Source organism: Trachemys scripta, chromosome 8 (genome assembly GCF_013100865.1).
Source record: "Trachemys scripta elegans isolate TJP31775 chromosome 8, CAS_Tse_1.0, whole genome shotgun sequence".
Classification (NCBI taxonomy): Eukaryota; Metazoa; Chordata; order Testudines; family Emydidae; genus Trachemys; species Trachemys scripta.
Window position 1 is genome coordinate 90,882,127 of NC_048305.1, and position 14,938 is coordinate 90,897,064.

Genomic DNA, 14,938 nt, shown 5'->3' on the forward strand with positions numbered 1-14,938 from the left:
AAAAACGGGAGGGAAAAAAGTGATATTTCCCCAGAAAACTGCAAAGTTAATTTTTGTACTGATTTGTATCTGCTTTTAAATATTTGTAATAAACCCTGATAAATTCCCAGGAAATCTTAAAACAAAAACTGAAAATGAAGAACCTTCCTTACAATCTAGAGAACAAGTTTTATCTTGAGGAATAAATTTTTCCAGAACGTTTGGGCATTCTGGCATTTTCCAAGGGCAAGGGCACTAATAGTTGGGTCCCTGTTAGCTCCACGAGGCACGTTTCTAAGAACATACTTTTATATATCAACATCCCCTCTTTAACTTGTCATTTTACTAAAATAAAAAACACAATCTTTTGGATTCATCTTGAGATTTGGGGCAAAAAATTGGATTTAATTTGTATGTGTGTGATGTTGCATATTTCAGTACTTATCTGAATATTTGCACCTATGCTTCATAAATTGTCACATGCACATGGTGGTGTACAAACCTCCGTTGTTCCAAGAAAAATCTACACACACAGGACACGTCTCCTGCATGGAGAAAAGATATCGTGCACACACTGGTAATGCAGATGCAGGCCAGGATAAGGCCCCTTTGACAGTTTGACTCTTTGAAGTTTAAGGAATTCTAATCGTGAATAAACCTGTACCATGTCACAGTTGCTTTTCTGATTGGAGAAGTGTGAGGGAAAGGGAATGTATGTTATTCAGGGAAATGATTGTCTGTAATGAACAAAAAGAACTTGGCTTTTCAGAGATTAACTTTAGTGTTATGTACCGCAGTGCTTCTCAAAGTTGGGCCGCCGCTTGTTCAGGGAAGCGGGCCGAGGGATGAGGGATGTGCTGGCCGCCCTTCCTGGAGCCCCCATTAGCCTGGAGCAGTGAACCGCGGCCAGTGGGAGCCGTGATCGGCTGAACCTGCGGACGCGGCAGATAAACAAACCGGCCCGGAACGCCAGGGGCTTTCGCTGCACAAGCAGCGGACTGGCTTTGAGAAGCACTGATGTACCGTAGGTTTGTTAGAGAAACACAAGATTACTATAATCTGGTCTGTTCCTTTAACAGGCCTTCTTTATAAGCAGTGCTAATATCTTAATGTAAACTAATCTCAGGTTTAAACTGTTGTTATTAAGTACAGTAGATTAACACCAGATAATAATGGAATCGAGTGACTTGAATTGCTGAGAGAAGCTCTTGGAAATCTAATGGTCTCACAGAATATTAGTTGCTCTTACTTGCTTCAAGAGGTCAATCAGGTCAACCACATACCAGAAAAATCTTGATGTTTTCTCGGTACAATCGGAACTCAGGGCAATTTCCCCTGATAGTCTTCTATAATACTTCTGGTGTGAAGTTTCTTCTTTTTAAAGGAAGAGCTTATGTTATTTAGAATATGATACAAATAAATATAAATTAAGAAAATTGCAATTGTAGGAACTTTAACCACTGACTCAGTAATACTGTTTTTAACTCACCACATTGCATGAATATATTACTAATTCATAAAAATAACTCCCCATATAATCAGATTATATTTGTATGTTTCTGCTTTGGTGAGTCAATGGTGACAATTCCCAGAATTACTTCTTATTTCTGTTATATATTATTAAAGTTGCCTGGTAGTTTCCATTGTAAGACCCTGTTGCTTGTAACTTTGCCAGACTTTAACTATTTGTGCTGAAATTTTCCATGCCAAGTGCCTACCTCAGGCTGATTTTTAATTTCAGCCAAAATTGTTCAGCCATTTCTGAGAACAAAGCTAGAGGAAAATATATTGTTTTGACCATGTTAAAAAAATTCTGGCCACATTTTCCCAGTGAACCTCTACCCAAATTATAAGCCTTTGAATAAAAATTGCAGTTTGCATATGTTCAGCGGAGTCTTCATCCACAGTAGGCATGCTTTAGCCCAGGGCTGAGCAGGATTTTCCCTACAGTTGCAGCTCTGAGCTGTTGTGGGCCATGTTGGGGCTAAGCCTGGGCACTGGAACTAAGAGCATGGAGACTGTTCTGTGCTATCTGTGACCTCCCTGCTGGGCCCAGGCAGTATGAAGGGGGAAGCTGCATGACCTTGAATGCAGAGGGGTAAGAGCTGGACTGGATAGGGAGTAGATTGGGACAAAAAGCCTGGGAACTATGAGAGGAAACTGCGACTGTCTGGGCAAAGAGACTGAGTATGAACGGGGGCGGGGGGGGGGGGGGGAAGGAGGTGAGGAGAGACAAATGTGATGAGGAGCTGGGGTATGGAGATGGGCAAAGAGACTCGGACTAGGAGCCGGGGGAATACTGAGGTTGGACAAGGAGTCTGGTGAGAGGTTTGGGACTGAGAGCCAGTGGAGACCGGGAACATGGCCTGGGTGGGAGGGTTGATTAGAGGCTACGGTGGGGGAGAGAGATCAGAGGAGGAGTCAGGAGTAGGGAGTGACTGGGACTTGGATAAGAAGTCTGAGGAGAGGAGACTGGGACTGGCAAAGTAAGGAGAATAGGACTGGGACAAGGAGCCAGTGGTGATGAAGAGACAGGACTGGACTAGCACTGGTTGGAGGTGATGGAGCAGAATGGGTCAAATTTGTGGGGATTGGGCAGAAGAGCCTGTGCCCACTAGACCACCCTCCCCTTTAGAACCTGGAATGGAACCCAGGATTCCTGAGTCTCATCATTCCTCTGCTGTAAGCAAATATCTATGAAACTCAATGGCAAGGTGTGTATGTTGTCCCATCTAGGGCTGGGCCATATCGAGGATGACAACTTATTGCTGCTATCAGTTATTGCATTAGTTTAAGCTGCAGAGGGCTGTGTGGTGGATCTATAGGTTCTGATCCTGTTGATGACCCATGTGGGGGTCAGTACGATGCCATGTTATGGAATTTCTGTTTTCAATTCGCTTTTTAAAAAGCTTAGAAAAGTCACATGCAAACTTATTTAAAAGGACGGGTTGCAAAGTCAGTCCTTTGAAAAAAACTAGTGTGTGTTATCATTAATGACTGTATCATAATGGATGCACATAAGGAGTCTGAATTAAGGTTGAACAGGCATCTTTTAATTCTGGCATTTCCTGAGTTCTGAGTGCTTAACTTTGCAACTTGGATTTTTTCTTATCATCATTTTTGTGTGTATAATATATATAAATATGATGGAAGTACATGGCTCAGTCATTCCAAATGCTTTAGATGTTTAGGTTTCTGTGCCACCGTTGAAAGATTCTAATTTGGGCATTTGGTGAGTGTGATATTTTTTCCCATATAATATCAGTCAATCTTCAGAACATGTACATAGCAGCAGCTTACACTTTAGACCTATCTCGTTTATACTTGGTTATTTTTGAAGAACCCCTTTCCTAAGTCTGCAACATAAGAAACCATAATATTTTGTAGCATCCTGGTTAAATGACACACAAGCTGATCAGAAAGAGTTGAATTATTTCAGTACGGTAATTAAATAGAACGTACTGTTTTTTAAAATCATACTTTCTATTATTTTATTTTCCATGAAAAGAAAGGTACAATATGTTTCAAAAATAAACTTGTTTCTTTTTCTAAGAACAGAGCTGGTTGGAGCTTTTTGTATGAGAGGCAGGTTAGTCCAGTTGTGAGTCCAGTTCACAGTTTTGCAACAGTCTTCCTGTGTGATCCTGGGCAAATCACTCAATCTCTAAAAAAGGGGATAATAATCTTTGCAATCTAAACAGACAAAGGGTGAGAGAATGCATACTCTGCAGGGCTGGAACTAACTGTCTTATTCTCAATATACAGTGCCTAGCACAATGGCGCCTGATCTTGGTTAGAGCTTTTAGACACTACTGAAATACAAAAGTCATTTTATATGTAAAGGAACAAATTCTGACCTCCGTTAGAATATCAATACAGGAATCACCAGAAAAATAATGGGGTTAACAGCAGTGTTTTTTTTTATAAAAGTATAGAAAACAGAGTAATTGCCTGCTATTAAGGGATAAGAAAACTATCTCATGAGCCTTGTGTTTGGAATGTAAAAGTTCCAAACTGAGTTTTTTATATTCATTATAGGAGTTCCCACGCATTACCATTTCCTGCGCACCATACACAGGCTTTTTTCAGGAGTTCATTAGATGGTCAGGGATGGGGAGAGAGGGGGAGAAGAAGAGTCAAACACACAATATAGAATGTCTCATCTCTATATCAAGTTGTCCTATAAATTTGACCAATACTTTATTTGCTTCCTTTTAAGTTATTGGAGTATGATGCAGATAATTAAACCATCCTTAATAGAAATACCCATTGAAATGTCAAAGGTCATTATTTTCATTAACCACTAAGGGCCTGATCCTGCTTTGAGCTTCACATATACAGAGATCTGAGCAGAGCTCATTGCAGAATTGGGACCTAATTTCCCCCAATGCCCACTTCATTTGTGATGCCTATGAGAAATGATTCACAGAAGATATTTTTCGTTACATACGTTTAAAAAAAAAAAAAAAAAAAAGTTGTTTTGCTCCACCCTGCTGGTCACAAGCCTCTGCTGAGTAATTGTGTAAGCTTATTGCTACCTTTCCTTCTCTTTTCTCATTTTTGTTGTTGCCTCCTTTGTTGTGTTATGTCTGAAATTAGACTAATTAGGCCACATTTTACTCTTTTTTGCGCTCGAAGGCACTTTGCACATTTTGAACATTATAAGTTAATAATCCATAATAGGGTAAAGTAATTCCCTTTTGAGTATTTTTGTGAAAAGTTTGTAGTTTTGTTCAACTGCCTGATTTACGGAGAATGTGCACTAGCTTTTTCCACCAAAGAAACCCTTAACTTTATTTCAATGTAGCTTTATGCATGTGACCTTCTCTGCGATACGTGCAGTAGCTATTGTAGTTTTCCATGTTCACTTGACCTTTAAGTACATTAAGATATCTAATCTTACCTCATTTCAACCACAAAATAGCATTCTAAGGTTACTTATCATGCAGGTTTAGACAGACAAAACTGTTTAAGATTCTAAAGGTTGTCAAAGGTTTGCAGAAGTCTGTGTAACAAACAAGATGGCATTCAGCGTAAGTACTGACTTTCACCCCATTAGAAATTGTCATTTCAGATCTCTGTTAATGTGAGTCATTAGTGAACAGTGTTGAAGTAATAGTTGAATAAGGACTGGATCCGTACATGTTCAACGTTTAACATTCTTACAGAGCACTCTGAAAACTTTGCAATTGATTAAGTTTGTTATGTTCTTTTAAGTGTAAATATTTAAATGAGCAAAGTAAGAATTATGGCAAAGGATGTGTTAATCCAGACTTGGTTTAACTAAATTTTACTTAACTGAAAAAGTAAATATGGATTTTTAAAAGGATTTCACCTTGCATCATTTAAACTGAGATGGTTTTAAAGGAGCTTAATGCTGGAGTAGGGTAGGGAGGGAAGCATTAAGGCACCCAGCTCTCGTTCAGTTTCAGTGGGATTTGAATTCCTCACTGTCTTTGGCCTCTTTGAAAATCCCAGCCTCAGCGTATTATTAGTAACATTCCAGCAGGCTAAGAAGTTTGTTTCAAATATATTTTGTAAATTGATTGCATCCCTTTAAAACTGGATTGTTCAGATTAGTCTCGCCCTTTCAATTCTAGCCTGATTTTTAGTAGCCATATTTTCATGAATGCCAAGAGTTGGAGCTTTAATGGTTGGAACCACCAGAAATGAGAGATTCCAAGATATCGTGTGATAAACAACACTGGTCCTAGTTCAAGCAAATCTTGAGATAGTGGCAGCTAAAATCATTTTAAAATTGGTGTGTGTTTATATGGTGGGCTGCACAGGGAAGAAACAGGATGGTGACTCAGGCTATTGTGATTTTAATGGCCAGTATTACCTACCTAACATGAATGCTATATGCTGTTTGAAAGCTGAAACTATCAGAGCTTAATAATATCACTTTTCACTGGTCCCTTAGACGGGAATGCTGTTTTGGCATGGGTCCAGTATTTTGGGCCAGTGTAATATTTTATTTGAGATTAGAAAGATTAAGGATGTTGACTTATTGCTAGACATTTATTTTAAACAGTTCAAAAATAGGTATCCAAAATACACTGAGGCTCTCCTCAGTTTTTAAAGTTCATGACTCTTTCTCAAGGTATTATTTTATGAACTGGCATGGGACAAGTGAAAATGAGCCATCAGTCTGGAGGCATTCTCCAAAGAAACCAAAGAATTCCTATGAGAAGAAATTACTGCCAGATGGAACTCCTATCCTTGACACATCTCCAAAGAAACAAAAGAATTCCTATGAGAAGAAACTAGTGCCAGACGGAACCCCTATCCTTGATGCAAATTCACTAGAATATCTCTTTGCACAGGTAAGACATTGTATAACAAAGCCTTAAGCATTTTTCCTGTGGTTGAAATGGTTATATGCTTTATATGTGCTTGCATAAAGCTATCCCTTTCTCAAGTTTTAAGGAACAATCTTTCCAAAGAAATTAAAGGTAGAGATCCACCTCATTTATCATTGTTTGAGTATATCTTATGGTATATTTTCTGGTGTTTTATCCAGTCTGGTTTTAAAATGTCCAAAAACATGGAGCTTCCACTTTTCTCTTGAAAGGCTATTCCTCAGTCTAAAAGTGCAACCTCTGCTAGCCAACAGATAACTTCAGGGTAATTTGGAACAGCCTGCATATCTTACTTCTAAAAAAAATTGTGTGGAGTTAAAACTTTGGCTGAGTCCTGATAACAAAAGCACTCAATTACCAGCTGGCTTTTTTTATTTGTAGTTCCTTTTCCCTATCTGCTGTCTCTGTTTTGTGTATTTATTTTTAAAAAGAGAGTGAGGACTTTGAGGCAGGGATTCTGTCTTCTTACAATACCGAATACATTGCTGCCAGAAAACAAAAGATAATGTTGATAGAAGAAATTAACTATACAAAGGAAACAGGGAAATAGACCATTCATAGAGACTGAATTGGTGGAGTGCTGTGAAATGCACAAAGTAAACAAACTGGAAAAAAATAAGGAACGTTTTGTTGCTAACATCTTTATAGTACTCTTAGGTGCTAATTGTAACTATAGTGGCTACAAAATTTTCAGACAGAAGTGTGACTTTCAAACCTGACTGTCCCTTTTTAGAAGCAAGATAAGTCTGAAGAGAGCTGTTAGGGTGATAGTGTGTTGCTTAGTTGTGAAACCACAATAAAGAAAATATAACGTAAACGACAGCCGAATGAACATTTGAGAAATCACTTTTGAAGGAAACAAGAGAACTGCATAGAATATATGGAGCAGAGATTTTTTAAGAGGCATCACCCCACAATGTTTTATTCATTAAATGATCAGACATATGTCACAGTGTATCATAGTCTATGTAACTATTGCTTGAAAACTTTTATAATCCGTTTTTTTTAAAATAGCTCTTTATTTGGTCACTGTGGGGGAAAAAAGGATGTGCATTAAACTATAGGATAGGTTGTCACCCTAGCGAACATTATCAGACAGTGTTAGAGTGTTGACAAAATTGTACTTTTGGGGACTACCATTTTTTAAAAAAGAAGTGGAGTATAAAAATCCCAACTCCAGTATAAGTTAGAAAAAAGATCACTGCCCTGAAGAGTTTACAATCTGATCTTTAAGATGTGATTCAAGGAGTAACAAACAGAGGGATGGGGTGAGAAAGGACAAAGTTAATGAAATAAGATCATGACTATTCTGCACTGGATAGTAAATATCTTCATGGTGCCACAAAAGTTTATTTTCTTCAGTTATTTTTTTAGGCAACACTGAGGAGTGGGGGTCTTTGGAAGGATTTGAGTGGGATGTGTGCACCAGTGTACGCCCCAGTCTTGCAGTAAGATGCACAAGGGATCCCCTGTGACCACAATGAGTCTCATTGAAGTCACTGGGGCTCTGCAGGTACACAGGTGTACCTGCACATGTGACAGTGGAGGACTGGGGCTTTAGTGACCATCTAAGTACGATCTCTTTCTGTGCTACAGAAACTGCCATTGGGAAAAAAAACAACAACAACAACAAAACAAAAAAAAAACCCACACACCTTTTTTGTCAGGCACCATTCTTGCTGCTTATTCTCAAGAAGAAGATTTTAAAAGACAAGATTTGTAGTGTGAGGGTGGCCTGGATGCATCTTTATTTGTTCCATTTTATATGTCTATGTCCAGGAGAAGGCAGCACTTGCTGTTCTGGAAGGCTCTGCTGCTGCTTGTGTAGGTCTATGATTTTGTTGACCGTGTTGGTATACAGAAGATAGACTATTGCAAACATTTTTAAAGCAACTTGTTCTCTTTGCTTCCCATTAAGGGACAATATGATTTGGTGAAGTGCCTGGCACCAGTTCGAGACCCTAAAAATGATCAGGAGGTTCATGAAATTGAAAATGAATGTCTGGGAATGGCTGTCCTTGCAATCTCTCACTATGCCATCAAAAAAAACATGAAGCTGCCAGAACTTCCCAAGGATATCAGGTTAGTCAGGATAACTCTACACTCAGTACTGTGTATGCTACTGCCCTCTTCTGGATAGAATATTAGACCTTCTGAAATGTGTATGGACACCTTGCCTTCTAGTGGCTGATCCGACAGAGGATATAAGCCAGTGGTGGGCAACCTGCGACCCGCAGGCTGCTCGCGGCCCATCAGGGTAATCTGCTGGCGGGCCGCCAAATAGTTTGTTTACATTTGCATGGCTGCCTGCAGCTCCCAGTGGCCACAGTTCCTGGCCAATGGGAGCTGTGGGAAGCGGTGCAGGCCGTAGGGACTTGCTGGCCGCTTCCCGCAGCTCCCATTTGCCGGGAACAGTGAACCGCCACCACTGGGAGCTGCAGGCGGCTGTGAAAATGTAAACGGTTTGGCGGCCTGCCAGTGGATTACCCTGACGGGCCACGTGCAGCCCGTGGGCTGCAGGTTGCCTACCACTGATATAAGCCCTGATGTTACTACAGCTAAAAGCAATTCTCTTTTAGCCCTTGTGGTAAGGATATGTAATTAGAAGATGCCCTTGAGTTCTGTTACCTGTTGGCTACAGTGAATTTTATGAAGCCACAGCATAAGTGACAACCATGAAGTCCTGAATATTGATGGAATCCATGTAACTTCAACGTGTCAGTTTGTTATAGCAATAGATGACTCAGAATTAGCAACTTTATTAACTAGTAGGCTGCCAACGGTAAATTGAACACAATAGCCTTTAAATCTATTTTAGTAACGTTTTAGTTTCATGTAGTATAGTCAAATTTGCCTCTCTCACCGCCTCATTTTAGTAAATGGTATATTGTGATTTTAATTTCAGTTTGCAATATAATTAAATATATTTACTTGATTATAATTACAACTCTGTTTATGTAGGTGGTTATAATGTTAGTTTATTGCCCAAGTAAATGTCAATTTCTCAAAAGCTATATCAAAGGTTAAGGTCAAAATTCTCAAAAGTGTAAGTCCATATTTAGGCACTTAAATAAGTGGCTTGAGTGGCAGAGGCGGTGAGTACTCACCGTTTCTATTGATTTCATTTGGTAACTTTGGGTACCAAGTTCAGAATTTTTTTGCCTAAAGTAGTGAAAAAAATAACTGCAGCTTAAATACTTTGTTACTATGTATTTTAATTAACTGTTCCTTAAATGCTTTGTTACTATGTATCTTAATGAGATAATACTGATTTGAGACAACCCCCTGCATTTATCTGAGGTTTTCAAATGTTTACTTATTGTCTGTATCTGTGTCAGGTAAAAAACTGGGCAATTATATCACATGTTATGAAACTGCTTCTCGGTGCTCTCTGAACTGAGGGGTGAAAACATTATTTACATGCACTATGAAACTCTGCATGTGTTTTCAGTACGTTACTTTTACAGTAAACCAACTGCAGTTTTATAACAGAAAATTGAGGTAGCAATATTAATATTCCAATGTTTTTTTTTCTAGTTACAAACGTTATATTCCTGAAACTTTGAACAAGACCATCAGACAAAGGAATATCTTAACCAGAATTCGGATAAACAATGTTTTCAAGGATTTCCTTAAGGAGTTTAACAATAAAACCATTTGCGATAGCAGTGTCTCTCCACATGATCTGAAGGTTAAATACTTATCAACAATGGAGACTTTAACTAAGCATTATGGAGCAGAAATTTTTGAGACTTCATCATTGCATATTTTAACAGAGAATGAAAAACATGGATTTAATTTTGGAGACAATGGGATCATCCCACAGTATGAAGTGATGGTGACAGGAAACAATGGAATACAGTGGAGGCGCAAACCAAATGTGAGTGTCCATTCACAGACAAAAAGACTGAGGTTATTTGGGGTGGAGGGGAAAGCCTGCAAAAAAACTTGAATCTATTTTGGAAAATTAGTTAATTGAGAAGTTTCAACTTCAGACTGTTTGGTTTGTTTAGTAGCGTTCTTGTCATTCCTTTTAAATGGTTAGCAGAACTCAGTAGTCCTTTGCAAGTGGGAAACATACTAGTTTTTGCCTCTAGAAAAGCTTCATTGTAACCTTGTTTAGATCATAAGTGAAATAAGTGCAGCGGTCACAAAAACGTTTTTCTGTATTGTAAAACCTCCTTGTGGTTTGATCAATTCGTAGTTTTTGGACAAGATGAGATTACTAATTTGGAAAGGAAGGGCGTGGTAGGTTGGTGGCGGAATTGCATTAGGAAACTGGCAGAAAGCCTGCCTTTGGTCAGCACTAGTTCTTTGTTTTTGTGAGTGCTAGAAATCACAATGAAAATTAATACCTGTACCAAATCAGCCAAACCAGATATTGCTCTGTAGGATTTCAAAAGCGGGATTTGTGGTAATATTCTGTACCCATCCAAGCAATGAAAGGTAGGGGTGTGGGTGTGTGGGCAAATGAATCAAACAGTAAATTGTGTTTCTGAAGTCACCTGTATTTAAAATGCTGCTCTCAATATCAACATTCATAAATAAGGCCACCTTCCATAACTACATGTATACTGTGTCCCCACACAGATTTACAGTTATGCCCAAAAGGGGGCCACTGGAGGACAAAGGACTATGTCAAATTGCCTTGTAGGTTTGCATTTTGGACCCTGTCCCCTGGGTTTGGAAAGTGCTTGGTACATTCTGGGAACTACAACCTCAATAATAATAAATGAAAAAGTTATATATAACTAAGTGGGAAGATGCATGTGCAGGAGTGCAGAGGACAGGGAATATGCTCCTTTGTCTTGGCAAGTTAACCATGAAAAACCTTTATCTAATTACTAGTTAGAGATCCTCCTTGTGGCATAATAAATATGGTGGGTTAGTAATGACCTCTCAAAAGGATTGTTTTATAGTGTTATCTGTATGTGTGTACACTACACACAGAATTCCAATAGATATCAATGGAGAGTTCATGCATCGAGAGGAGAATGTGGCTAGTGAGTTTTGAACTGAGTTTTTGTAATACTTGTTAATTACTTTGCAGACATTAACTAACCTTTATTACCCTCAAGTACTATGTAGATAGCATTATCCCTTTTTTACTGATGGAGAAAGAGAAAGGTTAACTGACATGCCAAAGGTTGCACAATGAATTGTTGGCAAAACCAGGCTTGGAATTTGTGACACTTCTCCTGGCGCCCAGAGATGTGAATCACCTTGTTACCACATGCTTCCAGAGCAAGGGAGTCTGGCTGGATATTTAAGTCCCTAAGAGAACCAGCCTGTCAGCCACTGAAGTATTCTCCTCTGGGCTACACAGCACTGTCTTTGCCTTGCAGGTTGACAACAGAAGGACCCCAGCCCCTGAGTCCTTTCAAAGTGTCCCCCTGTAGTATCCAGCCCTAGTCACTGGATACCACAGAAATCCCAGATCCCCTGTTCTCAAAGGAACACTGTACCTCCGTTTATCAGTTTTTTCTTTGACGACTGCCCTTGTATTATACACAGCACGTGAGTGCCATTATAAAACAAAAGGAAGTTTATTTAAGAAAGAATAGAGATTCAAATAAAAACCAGTGTAAGAGATGGGAACGAATGATTAGGCTCTAGAAAACATGTTATGATTTTGTTTTATATGTAAACTAACAGGTTTAACCTCCTGTCTAAAGAAGCATCTCTCACCCAAAGTTCTCGCCAGCATTTTCAATCAGGCTGCTTACTTCCTCCTGTTCCTTTTCTCTCTGAAGCTCACACAGGCCTATATTAGCATTCGGTTCAGATGTGTGAGAGGAGACCATTGTGAACTATACAATATTGAATTTACATGTAAACAGCCAGCTAGACAAACATTTCTTGTCTGACAGAAAATCTATTTTTCACCTTTGCTGATGGCCAGTCCCTTGAGACAGACCCTAAGAACATAATTTCCAGTGTAAATGCATAACGCCTTGCATAGCATCTTTACATACATTTCACAGTGATGTTGATGCCCAGAGTGTCACAAGCTTTTATTAGAGTCCTCATATGATACTCTTTGGTGAACTCTGATGTGAATACCAGACTTGGGATTCCTATACCCTTATGTGCTCCATACACCCTCTTCCAGCTGGAATCAAGAGGTTCCTCAGTCACACAATGTATGAATTATTTGCTCTCGATCCTGTTTCTCTAAATAGTCTTTTAGAGAATGAATGTCTTTATAAAATACACATTAAAGACATGAGTGACTGGTTAATTCTGAGGGCAGTGGTTTGAAAAACCCACCCAAGATTAATTTTAGCATGAAAATGTATCTTCAATGCTTAAAAAATATTTATCTGGTACTTTCATTCCAAAATGTTTGCAGGTTGTACAGCCTGAGAGAGAGAAACATAATAAACTAAAGAGGAAAAAATCAGACAGCAAAAACAAGAAGGATGACGAAAAAAACAAAATCCGAGAGGAATGGAACAATTTTTCATATTTTCCTGAAATCACACTCCTTGTCATAAAGGAGTCCACGATCAATATTAACAAGCAGAACCACGAAAAGATGGTAAGGGCTTAGGTGCGGTAAGCTCTTTTCCAGCAGAAGGATGAGCTAATGAGACAGTATTGCTGGACAAAAGTGGTGCCATTAATACCATCACTCCTGTTGTTTATCTAATGGGTACCAAATACTGTAATGTCAACAATTTGTGTGTTTTTTTTTTTTTTTTTTTAAAACAAGTGCTCTGTTTTGAAGAACAAATTGATAAACATCTTTCTTCCCCAAAGCTATGCAGCTGTGTACGTGTCACTATCCATACCACCACACTTGTTGTTATCCCCATCCAAGCCCCCCCCCCAATATGTGGTAAACAACCCCACCACACTTCATAGTTAGTTGTCTGTGACCTCCCTGGATGCACCTTGGCAAGATAAAAGCAGTGTGGAGGAAGAAAAGAAACAGCAATGAGCATGGAGGGAGAGGAGACCAAGAGAAAGATCAGGTGGGGAAGAGGCAGGAGAAGAGCATCAGCGAACATAGGAATAATGGCATTCCTCAAAGAGAGTACCCTGGCGTTTTCCTTCTGCTGAGGATTGTTTTGGATGCCAGAATTTAGAAATGAACGATCAAAACATGTGTGGCTCCAAATCCAGAGTGGGCCTCCTGCATGCTCCTGAGAAGTCCTTTTGAATCAGAGGGACCCACATGGGTGCCAGACTCTGCACTCGTGGCTCTCACTGGAGGGTTAGGGTGTGTGTGTAGCCCACCATTCAGTGAAACCATATGCTCACCCATGCTAACTTGTCAAAAAGATATCTGGGGATATAGAATGGTCACTGTTGCCCTCCTAAATATTTCCTTGTGCTGTAGGTACTTGGATAACATTTTGCCCTCCCCTTTGAAAAATCCTGGGGAAAACAGTAGCATACATCAATTCCCAGATTCTAACCCTCTCCTTCCCTCCTTTTTTTTAACTGAACTGCAATAATTCTTGACTAAAATATCTTCTTTATTCTAGGAATTAAAACTTTCTTCACACGAGGAGGCCTTGTCATTTGCATCTTTAGTAGATGGATACTTCAGACTTACTGCAGACGCCCACCTCTATCTCTGCACTGATGTAGCTCCGCCTTTGATGGTGCACAACATAAAAAATGGCTGCCATGGGCCCATTTGGTTAGTTTAAATGCTTTCGGCTTGATTTTTTTTTTAAAGACATTTATCCCCCTCCTAAAGCCATAGCACTACCCTGAACTAACTGAGGAAATTTAGGAGGGTTCTTGACTAGCGGGGATTTGCTAGCAAAGGATTGTAGGGTGACTTAATTGATGATGATCAAGACTGCTGGAAACCAGCATTTATTTTTACAGTTCTAAACTGTTTTCCAGATATTTGCATGTTCAGTTTGAGACAATCTGTTAAAATGTTGCTAAGATGGGAGAGAAAGAGAACAGCATCTGGTGTAAGTCATTTGAAACTCTAGGGTAGGATTTTCAGAAGCACTTACTGCTGGCCTAATTCTTCTGTTATTGAAGTGAACAATAAAATGGCAATACTCCCAGCAACTTCAAGCGGAGCAGAGTAACCGCTGAGCGCTTATAATAATCACACCCTTTATCTTCTGTAGCGTGCTATTCTACATTTCACTTGTAATAGGCTACAACTCCATATAAAAACATAATGGCAACTGTTTCTGCAGAGAGGCATAGTTCTTCAAAATTTGAAGGTGCAACAAACAGAAAACAAAGCTATTGCATGCATACAGTTCTGGAAGCTTATTAACAAATGAAGGTGTGTATATACGCACACAGTATAAAGTATGTTTTAATAGTGTATGTGCTAGTATAGTGCAGTTGCTCATTCTTTTTCTAAAGACAGTGTAGCTTTCAAGAGGACATTTGATTAAAATAGCTTTGGAATGTAACTGCTCATTTGCCCATTATACTCATTCTTGTATTAACTGTTTCAGCACCGAGTATGCCATCAACAAATTGAGACAAGAAGGGAATGAGGAGGGGATGTATGTGCTGAGGTGGAGCTGTACAGACTTTAATCACATCCTCATGACAGTGACATGTTCTGAAATCTCACAGGTATGTTGGGACACATCACGAAATGAAGT

General features: G+C 39.2%; 1 protein-coding gene across 3 annotated transcripts in view; it reads left to right on the forward strand.

Moving 5' to 3' along the window:
• JAK1 (Janus kinase 1) overlaps positions 1-14,938 on the forward strand; it is a 93,558-nt gene that overhangs the window by 59,044 nt on the left and 19,576 nt on the right. For all 3 annotated transcript variants that reach the window (XM_034779921.1, XM_034779922.1, XM_034779923.1), the window contains 6 exons: positions 6,083-6,305; positions 8,260-8,423; positions 9,879-10,221; positions 12,694-12,882; positions 13,835-13,992; positions 14,786-14,909. In XM_034779921.1, the coding sequence (XP_034635812.1) occupies positions 6,083-6,305; positions 8,260-8,423; positions 9,879-10,221; positions 12,694-12,882; positions 13,835-13,992; positions 14,786-14,909 (1,201 nt within the window). The remainder of the gene's footprint in view (positions 1-6,082; positions 6,306-8,259; positions 8,424-9,878; positions 10,222-12,693; positions 12,883-13,834; positions 13,993-14,785; positions 14,910-14,938) is intronic.